Raw genomic sequence first — 10,825 nt, 5'->3', positions numbered from 1 at the left:
CTGCCATTAATTATCAAATAGCACCATCTTGGGCAAACATCTCCACTGTTGACATTCCGGGTTTGTGATTCCCAACATGTGGTCTAAGGGGCCCTCCAGGGGTCCACCAGAGGCCCTCAAACATAAAGTGAATTTCACTTTTTATTTCCCTTCTCCTTAACATTGTGCAATGAGAGTAAAGAGTGACATTTTTCCAGCCATATGTTAGTCATTTCCCACTGTCATCGCCTCGGTTTAGACCGTATGAAGTCATGAAATCTCACATGTTATTCCTGTTTAACCGCACGCCCTCTCCGGGGTCTTTGGCATGTAAAAACCCCTGACAGCTCCAGGTTTTTTAATTGGCTGCTCGGTATCAGAGCTGCTGTGGGACAGTGGGAGTGTGACGTGGAAGCAGAGGCAGTGATTGGAGGGCACGCTGGAATTATAAGGGGAGGGTGAATCGGACTGAAGCTTCCCAAAGAGCAGCCGGCCTCAGATCTGTCACCGCGGGACGCGCGAGTTAGTGGAGTCGGTCCTCCTGCTGCCTTCAACATGCGTCCAACAAGACTTACACCTCGGCAGTGACAAGTGTCTCCAAAGTTTGCCCGTCTCAGAGAGCAGTTTGCGCGCAAAGTGCGACATCGAGGACAAACTGTGCGTATTTTCCCTGCGCGTTTTCCTCCGCTGGGAGCCAAAAACAGGCGGAGTTCAGAGTTCCTGGAGGATTTTTTTGTTATTATTATTCAAAGGGGGATATTTTGTTCCACCGACATGGAGTACACGTCGTCCCCGAAGCCGCAGCTCTCATCCCGGGCCAATGCTTTCTCCATAGCCGCCCTGATGTCCAGCGGGAAACCCAGCAAGGACAAAGAGACGGAAGAGAACACCATCAAGCCTCTCGGTAAGGATGGAAAAGGGACATAAAACAGAACAGTTAATTCAAGTTTAATCCAGCTGCATCAAAAGATTACAGATGTTTAACCTGTTTTACGCAGAAGTCCTGAGAGTTAATGAGGGATTTAAGTGAGGTGCAGCCTCCCAGTGAGGAGACCGCTGAGCTGCGGGAGCAGAGGGGGAAAAGAAACGAAAAGAAGAAAAGAAATGAATTAAACGAAATGAATTATGATGAACTGTCTGATGACTGGAGGCGAACGTGAGGCTTTATAATATTTATTATTGTAAATAACGTGACTGGAAAACTTCCTCATGATTCCACAGATAGATTTAAAAACAAGCTGTTATATTTACAGTTATCAGTGTGTCACAGCTTTAAAATGAAGCTTGTTAAAATTTGAGCCATTCCTATTTTTAAAGTTTTTAACTATGATTTAAAACAAATAGTACAAATGTTTAGTGATTATAAAGGGACAATATGTGACACAACTGTTAGAGAGAAAAAATGGTGACACTTTGATTTCACTTCACTGGATTTTGGGAAAGAGCTCTGCAAACAGTGAATATCGATCTGAATATTATTTCATTTTATTGTATTTTATTTTCTGCCTGTGTCATTTTTAGCAGCATAAATACACTCAACATGGGTTCCTGCGCCAAATTTAGTTTATATGCTTAAAAAAATAAGCCAGTGGAAGAGCAGTTAGTTTATTACTTATTAATTTAGTCTTTATTGAAATAATTTGAGTGAAATTGTAAAAGGTGTTTCTTTCCCTGTAACGATAAACGTGTTTTATAGACTTAAATATCAAATATAAGAAGAGTTTAAAAAATAATTCCTTTTGTATTTCGCTACATAATCTAGTAATAACAGTGCTACCAATAAAAATAAATAGAAACCTGTGTTACTGTAGACTTCATGTGGGTTCACTGACTTTAAGTTACCAAACTGTGCTCTTTTGTTTCTTCCTCGATGACGCGGAGCTGCTGATGACAGGAACTGAAAATAAAATGAAAATAATCTTCACGCTTCTCTTTCTTTCTCTTTTTCCATGCATAAAAATAAAAAACAAAAAAGAACAATTTGTGGAGAAGTCCTCCTGCAACCAGCAGGCTCTGGCGGACCTGTCCTCCCTGGACGGGCACGGGGACTTCAGCGGGAGCGCGCCCGCAGTGTGCACGGAGCCGCTCATCCCCACCAATCCCGGCATCCCCAGCGAGGAGATGGCCAAGATCTCGTGCAGCTTGGAGACCAAAGAGCTGTGGGACAAATTTCACGAGCTGGGCACCGAGATGATCATCACCAAGTCTGGAAGGTAAACGGTTATTTTATTTTTTGTTTGTTTAATTTTTTTTTAATGTAAAAAAGATGACTTAACAGCAGCAGCAGCAGCAACAACAATAATAATAATTACAATTCCAATGATAAAACATTAAATGATGAGTAGGATAACTGGATGTTAATGTGAGAAGACTTATGTGATCAAATCTTATAAAATGTCGATTTTTCGTTATAGAGTGAATGAAATAACAAACGAAAGAAAAACAAACCAGGAAAACATTTTTCCATAACGTGGTGTCCTGCTGACACTGTGGATGAAGAACAAGCTGCAGGTTCCGGCCATGAGGCCTCACGCGCCACAGCGGGTGCATGTCAAATAGATCATTTAAAAAAATAATCTATCGATATTTCCTGAAATAAAACCATGCAGCTAGGACGAGATTATTATTTGTAAGCGTGCTGTGATTAATCTTTTATAAATTTAGGCTTTGTTAGATTGTATTTCTGCACAGTGTGGCCTGTTTTCAGCCAGCTGAGGACAGCATGGAGGGAGTCTGCACAGGTTTAAAATACACACGATGCGTGTTTGACTGGCTCATTCCACTATTTTAGACTGTCGCAATCAGGCTAATTTTAAACCAACAAAATAAAAATAAATAAATAATTCACTAATTCCCCACCGGATTTCAGAAAATAAAATACGAATAATTCAATAAGTGAATAAGAAAAATATGAACAATCAAATGAACTAGATTTTGTGAGAGGACAGAGATGAGCTCAGTGTTTAAAGACATGACAGGAGTAATTAATGTGTGTGTTGTTTCTGAACACACAAAAATGTTTTTACACAAAATGATTCATATGCGCACAACACTGCTAATAATGGTAAACAGCGCACCTGACGATCATCTGGAAGGGAAAAGGTGGATTGTCTTTATTTCATTAGAATTAGTTTTATTTATTTTGTTAGTGTGTGTGTGTGTGTGTGTGTGTGTGTGTGTGTGTGTGTGTGTGTGTGTGTGTGTGTGTGTGTGTGTGTGTGTGTGTGTGTGTGTGTAAGTTGACTTAAGAACAACAACAGTAATGACAGTAAACACAACCTGTGGCTCCTCCATCAGGCGGATGTTCCCCACCATCCGGGTCTCTTTCTCCGGAGTGGACCAGGACTCCAAGTACATCGTGCTGATGGACATCGTCCCGGTGGACAATAAGCGGTACCGGTACGCCTATCACCGCTCCTCCTGGCTGGTGGCCGGGAAAGCCGACCCTCCTCTGCCCGCCAGGTACAGAGACCCAGCCCGCTCACCTGTCAGAGCGCACCTGAGCACAATTAAAGGCCTCGTGCATGATTTACCGTCTTTATATGTCATTTCACAGGACACATAAAAACATATATGTCTTCATATTCATGTGATATATGTTTTTATATGTCACCTCACAGATTTTAGTCATGAGAGGGTTGGGTTTTTTTTACGGGAAGCAGAGAGCAAGAAGAAAACTCGAAAATTAGTTAATTTATTAATTTAATTTGTGTGTGTGTGTGTGTGTGTGTGTGTGTGTGTGTGTGTGTGTGTGTGTGTGTGTGTGTGTGTGTGTGTGTGTGTGTGTGTGTGCAGGGACCTTTGCGCCCTGTATTTCGCTCAGGTGTTGGTGTTAATAATGCGTAGAGATGAGAAAAGAGCGAGTCTCACCTTCACATCAGTCACTGTTGTGAAAATGTTTCGTTATAGAAAATTAAACGTCATCAATAGCACGTGAAGGAAAAACTGGAGAGTAAAGAGATGCGCGAGGCCACCACCTTAACTGACTCTCCAGGATCCTTCATCATTTCCCAGCACAAAGCTTCAAAGATGCTCAGGCCGAATTAAAACGAACACATTTCTTGAGACAACGTGGAACAAAGACTGAGGAGTAACAACATGTAAATGAAAATTTTCTGTTTAAATACTCATTGGCGAAGATATAATTAATGAATGAGTGCAATTTGATTATCAGAAAATTCTTTGCTTTCAAACGGATCTTTCGTCATTTTCCTTTATTCATATTTTTATATTTCTATTTTGTATGTATTTTTGTATTTTTTATATATTTTGTCTTATTCTCGTCTCACTTGCTGACATTGAAACATCCTTTAAAACCGCCTGTAGGAACCTTTGTCACTCCCTGAAAATCACCCGTCACCTTACACGGAGCTGGACCGCGGTCGCTAGGCGACCTTTCAATTAGCGCTGTTTGATTGGGAATCGAAATGACGCCGTTCAGCCAATCACAGCTGAGGATGCTCTTCTTCTCCTGCAGGTTGTACGTCCACCCGGACTCTCCGTTCTCCGGAGAGCAGCTGATGAAGCAGATGGTTTCCTTCGAGAAAGTCAAACTGACGAACAACGAACTGGACCAACACGGACATGTGAGCTCCTGCTGTTTTATTTATCCGTCTTTTCTTTTAAAAAACTAAAAAATGAAGCTTTTATGTCGACATGTTAGGAGACGCTGTGAAAACAGGCTAACGTTACGTTAAGCTAACTGCTTTTCAGGCGAAAAAACTGACTCAAAGTTCATGAAACTGTCTGTTATAAGTTTCATAAAAGCAGTCTTTCCTCAATTAATGACCTGCTAACATTTTTAAACAGCCCGATGAAGAAAACTGCGCCTAAAATTACTGTCAGATTTTTAATTTGTGTAGGACTTTGTCTTCCGGTCTGTATTTTTTTACTTATTTAATTTCAAAAGTCTGGACCAAATCGACCAAATTGCTTGTAAAACATTTACAAAGTTGTTTCTATAGAAATATGTTGAATATAGTAAGTGATAGAAAAAGCCTTTCTGTGTCTGTCCGACAACCAAAGATCGCCTGACAAAAGCAAATTGCTCTTTAAATCCGCCTTTCGTGCGCTGAAGGCTTAATGCGAGCACAAGCAGAGACCACAAAGACATTTCACAACCCCGAGAAACGTTTGCTTTATCCATCGGTTGGCCAACAGTAAGACACAGCCTGGGAAACAAGCTATTATCTGCAAGGGTGTGTGTGTGTGTGTGTGTGTGTGTGTGTTGCATTTCCAAAAATAGCTCCCTGACGCCACTTACATGGAAGTCACAACGAATATATAAGTAAGCTGTATAAAACCCAAAAGGCTGTATATCCCTTTTTATTTAATGTAATTTTTCCTCATACATGTGTTATTATTTTATTGATTGATTGACAGTATTTCCTGTAGTGAATGTACTGGAGTATATTAAAGAGACACGGGGCAGGTTTTGGATATGCTTTTAAATGTAATTTGTGCAGGAAAAAATACACTGAAGCTGCTTATTTTAAGAAGAAATAATGTATTTACACTAAAAAGAGATCACGACAGGACTATATGAATTAATTAATGAATGAAAAATATAAATGAAATAAATTTGTCCTCTGTAGCTGCATTTTAAAACAGAGGCAACCTGAAAGTAGGACAAAATAAGAATTACTGTATCCAGAATAAATGCATCAAAATATCCTAAAATGCAGGATACCATGTAGAGGAAATCTTTAATAAAGATAAAGGAGACGCTCTCCTTTATGCTACATTATACACAATATATTGTTTTAAGATTCATTAACTGAATTAATCGTCCCCATGAGCAGAAAGCAAAGTACTGCACACATGTTGCTGAGTTTAATTTAGCTCACAAACTTAAAAAAAAAAAAAACACAAAAAAAATTCATAATTTGTATTTTACTTGATATTTAGCGTCCTGAGGGCGTCGGGGAGAAAGATAAATACGAAGTGTTTCCTGGGCTGGAGGAAAACTGTCACCTGGAGCTGCTGCAGCGTTAACAGCTTTATCTCTTCACACTCGCCTCGTGTTCGTCCTGTTCCTCCCTCCGTCTTTTATTCCTCTGTCGCTTCATTATTCGTCCCTCTGCTGCATGTCCACGTCTCTCTGCCATTTAACTCGCTCTGTGTTTTTCTTCATCTCTTCGTCTTTTTTTCCCTCCACTGAGTCGTCCTCTCCTTCACTTTCAATCCAACCGCTGAGTCGGTTGCATATGTTGAATATTTGTTTGGATATTTTAAAACATGTTCAAAGCTGCACAAAGTCAGGAGCAGTGAAGAAACGAGTCATTATGCCGCGCTCGGTGTAAATTTAGCATTTCTCGAATGTTTCTATGATACTGCTGTGGGTTTTTTCAAACATCTGTTTATAGATTTGTTCATTTCCATTTCATTATTCCACTTTTGATTTATTTGCTAAGTAATTTAAGAAAATAATCTCAATGCTAGCTGTTCTGGAGCTTTTGATCTCGTCACACAGTCTTCATCAGCTGATGGAGTTTGACCAGTCATCAGTTACCTTTATTTTGGAACACTTTAAAGGACTTCTTGTCCATTTTGGATTAAAAGCTGAGGCTGATGTGTGAAATATGTCGAATTAATACAACAATATAACACAGTTGGCTTTATTTTGGTGCATTACGTGGAGCACAATTTGGAGTAACACTTGCAGACTTGACACAAACAGCAGGAAATGGGGCCTTTGTTCGGGACTATTTTCAGCTGCGGATTAAAATGCATTTGGTTTGTCACCTTCTTCTCCCCACCTGAGTTTGCAGCTATGATGGAACTGATTCCATCAGACCAGACCTGACCCCGACCCTGATCGGTTTAGACTGTGGGTGGTGTCAGTCTGTCGGTTGTCCGTCACAGTCTGACTGTTGAACCCGTACGTTCACCCGTCTCATTGACCGTCGCTGATTCTGGCTCCGCAGATCATCCTCAACTCCATGCACAAATACCAGCCACGGGTGCACATCATCAAGAAGAAGGACCACACTGCCTCGCTGCTCAACCTCAAGTCTGAGGAGTTCCGCACCTTCGTCTTCGTTGAGACCGTCTTCACTGCCGTCACGGCCTATCAGAACCAGCTGGTGAGTGATTGACAGCTGGCGCGAGCCAATGGATTTTATAGGCTCTTCTTCGTCTTTGGATTAATTGCCAAACTCTGTTGGTGCCCATAAAGTGTTTAATCCAGTGAAATAGCTCCAAGCTTTTGTTAGTCTCACAGTTTTCGTCAGCAGGAGGAGTTTGTTCTGTTGACGACATGTAAAGATCCATCGTTCAGACTTCAGATTTCCATTTTTTTCCCAGAGCTCTTTACGGCTTCTCGTCCACTTCGGTTTTAATGTCGAGACTGAAAGTAAATTCTTGACCTGAGGGAGATGTGAAAGCCCCAGAACGGCTACTAAACATGAAATTATGTTTGATGCTGAGCAGTATAAACACAACAGTACAAAACACCAACGATACGATAACATTTTCACCGTAAATCACCGTAAAACTCAACGACGAGAACCAGATCTGTCACGTCTGACCCCTCTCTGTTTACAGTGATCGAGCTCTGTGGGAAAGAGGCTCCGCGTATTGATCACCTGAACATTGAGCTTCCAGGCCCTCATAGACTCTGAGATAAATCCCTGAGAGGGTCCGCAAGTCGCTGAGCACCGTGGGTTATTTGACCATTCATGGATGAGTTTATTCTCTCCAAATTTAATAAATTAATCAAAACAGAGCATATTTAATCTGAACGGAAAAAGGAACCTCTTTGGTAAAGGCAATAAATTTTAAAATTTAAATTTTAAGATGTCATATTCAGCCATTATTGAGGGAAGAGGCTGAGTGCAGAGGGGTCCTGCCCTTCAGCAGAGTGAGACATCTTCTCTTTAGTGGATCGCTTCACGTCCGTTCCAAGAGTTTCATTCTCTCACTCAAACTTTCATTCACGTATCAACATTTTAAGCTTCAAAGGTCAAAGCTTGTGAAAAATAAGGCGTGTCTGATCTCAGATCAGCCGAGCAGAAACCCGATATGGAAGGACTCGCGTCCGATCAGGGCCAAAAACAGCCCGATGGGGACTTCCCCGTCAGTAAACAGAGTCTGAGCTGTGCCGTAGAGTTATCACAGAGAGGCCGGCTGCAGGACGGAGCATGTTGACACGGACTGGACGAGGGACAAAAGAGCAGAGACGCAGACAGAAGCGCTCACGCTCCTCTCTCTGCTGCCATTTCACAGATCACCAAACTGAAGATCGACAGCAACCCGTTCGCCAAAGGTTTCCGGGACTCGTCGCGGCTGACGGACATGGAGAGGTACAGGGGATTCTGGGTCCTGCACCGTCCACTCGCTGTCTGTCTCAGCTTCTTGTTTTCCTGTCTGTCTTCTTTCCTTTCATTCCTTTCTGTCCAGCTCTGCTTGCCTTCCATCCTTCCTCTTATTTTCCTGTCCCTTGTTCTTCTGTTTGTCCTTTTGTCTTCTTCCTCTCTTATCAAACCCTCTTTCTTTTCTTTTAGTCTTTCTTTCATATTTTTGTCGTTTCTCATCCTTTCCTTCTCTTTCTTGTTTCTTCTCTCTTTCCTGCTGTTGTCTTTCATCCTTCTGTCTTCCTTTTCTCGTCATTTCGTCTCCTCCCTCACCTTGTTTTTGTTTTGTCTTTCACTGAGTCATTTTTATTTCTGTTATGCTTTTCACTCTCATCTTTCTCTTTCTTGTCATCTTTTATTCCTTTTTTCCTTTCCTTTGTTTTTTTCATCTTTCCTACTTCTTATTTTCCCTTCTTTTCTAATTCTCCATCCTTCTCTGTCCATCTTTCTTTCTTTCTTTGATGTCTCATACAGTGTAGTTGTATTCTCTATTATATCCTTGCTGTTTATGTACTGTAGCAACACACACACACACACACACACACACACACACACACACACACACACACACACACACACACACACACACTTACAGTAACTCCGACCATCCAAAGGATTTTTAGGGACGCTGCCAAAACACACACTTCTCGTAATTCCTGATTCCGGCACTACGGCCAAAATCAGCTGACAAAATCAAACCATCTGCCCATTTCCCTCAATCAAACATCGCAAACCAGAGATGGCCAAAAGACAGCCAGACACCCCCCTCCTCCCCCTCCTCCTCCTCCTTCTTCTTCTCTGTCTCTCTCTTTTTGAGGGCTGTGAATTAGACCTGATCAATTGATCTTCGGGGAGCTGCAGAAATCACATTAGTCTGGAGTCGGCCACTGCACTAAAACACACTGTAATTCAATTGGCTGCAGTGACTGATTGAAACCAGCATGCCCCGCCCCCCCCCCCTCGCCTCCCTCCTGCCCTGCCGTGCATTGTGGGAGTTTGCAGTGGCCTGAGGGGCCCGACGCTGATAAAAACACACACATTTGTACTCCTCTGCTGACAGATATTGCACTTTCCTAACCTAATTGGAGGGGTAGGGGCTGCAGAGGGGGGGCTGCTAATGTGGACGCATGGCTCCCATGATGCAGACCACTTGCCCATCCACACGCGCACACACAGTCACTACCTCCCCCAACAATTTGTGTCACTGTGTTTGAGAAGTGTGATCTGACAAGACTCAAATGAGCTAATGCACTTTGTGGCATAGTGAACGCACACACACACACACACACACACACACACACACACACACACACACACACACACACACACACAGCCAAAATCTGCATGCACGGCCTACACAAAAAAGAGGACAACCCCACACACACAAACACACACAGGGCACACACACGTAAAGGAAACGACAGAGTTCAGTTAATAAACAGAATCTGTGACCGTCAGATTTTATGAAGTTTAACTCTGACGGACGAGGCTTCACACAGGCAAACCTGTGAGCCAGTGTGATGTGTTTAAAATGAAATGTAACATATTTTAAAGACACTTTTGAAAAGATAAATGATGAAAATGTGCTTAGAATGACAAATTAAAGCGCATCGAGTCACGAGTTCAGCCGCTAAAACGTGGAGCCGCAGCGGAAAAGTTTTGTTTTTATTTGCTTCATTCTGAACTTGTGACGTTAATATTTCGTGCTGTAACAGGACACTCAGTGTTTAGTGTTGCGTAAGTACAATATATGAACGTCACAGCAGCTAATAAGAATTCTCTTCATGCAGAATTCTTCATAATATCAACATATTATCACATTTCACGATTTACCTGACAAACCAGAATCCTTCTGTTTTTATATTTGTGTGTGAAACAAAGCGATTCTCTCCGGTGAAAGAAAGAGATTTACGTTGGGGCTCTCTCTTCGGCTTTTGCTGCAGGGAAAGTGTTGAGAATCTGATTCACAAGCACTCGTACGCCCGGTCGCCGATCCGAACCTACGCCGGCGACGAGGAGAACCTGAGCGAGGACGGACACTCGGCGCACAGCAGAGGTGAGCGGCCTGTGTTTTCGCACGCTAGCGGAGGGAGAAGACGTCGGCTTTGGTCTTTTCAGCTTTGCGTCAGTCTGACGTTTCCGTCTGTCTCGTGTCTCCTGCAGGCTCGGCCTTCACCGCCTCAGACAACATCTCCCTCAGCTCCTGGGTCACCACCACTTCGGGCTTCTCAGGCTTCCAGCACCCGCAGTCCCTGTCGGCCATGGGCACCAGCACCGCCTCCCTGCCCCACCCCATCCAGGGCTCGCTGCCCCCCTACAGCCGGCTGGGCATGCCGCTGACGCCCAGCGCTCTGGCCGGGACCATGCAGGGCAGCGGGCCATCCTTCCCCTCATTCCACATGCCCCGCTACCACCACTACTTTCAGCAGGGGCCATACGCCGCCATCCAGGGACTCCGCCACTCCTCCACGGTCATGACGCCTTTTGTATGA

At 43.0% G+C, this 10,825-nt stretch overlaps 1 protein-coding gene across 1 annotated transcript; it reads left to right on the top strand.

The window, feature by feature from the left end:
• The first annotated feature begins 753 nt into the window (after window positions 1-753).
• On the top strand, window positions 754-10,825 carry tbx20 (T-box transcription factor 20). The gene is made up of 8 exons (XM_070966884.1): window positions 754-883; window positions 1,955-2,192; window positions 3,277-3,441; window positions 4,457-4,565; window positions 6,906-7,064; window positions 8,206-8,282; window positions 10,277-10,389; window positions 10,497-10,825. Exons 1-8 carry the CDS (start codon window positions 754-756, stop codon window positions 10,823-10,825), a joined length of 1,320 nt encoding a protein of 439 aa, XP_070822985.1.

This window comes from Chaetodon trifascialis, chromosome 7 (genome assembly GCF_039877785.1).
Source record: "Chaetodon trifascialis isolate fChaTrf1 chromosome 7, fChaTrf1.hap1, whole genome shotgun sequence".
In the NCBI taxonomy this organism is placed as follows: domain Eukaryota; kingdom Metazoa; phylum Chordata; class Actinopteri; order Chaetodontiformes; family Chaetodontidae; genus Chaetodon; species Chaetodon trifascialis.
The sequence above is the reverse complement of the archived record's forward strand: the minus strand, read 5'-3'. Positions and strand labels throughout refer to the sequence as shown.

Excerpts from the sequence above, each read along its gene's own strand:
- tbx20 (XM_070966884.1), top strand. The coding sequence starts at position 754 with ATGGAGTACACGTCGTCCCCGAAGCCGCAGCTCTCATCCCGGGCCAAT. Across the intron at positions 4,566-6,905 it reads AACTGGACCAACACGGACAT|ATCATCCTCAACTCCATGCA; the intron begins GTGAGCTCCTGC and ends CTGGCTCCGCAG. Across the intron at positions 8,283-10,276 it reads CGGCTGACGGACATGGAGAG|GGAAAGTGTTGAGAATCTGA; the intron begins GTACAGGGGATT and ends CTTTTGCTGCAG.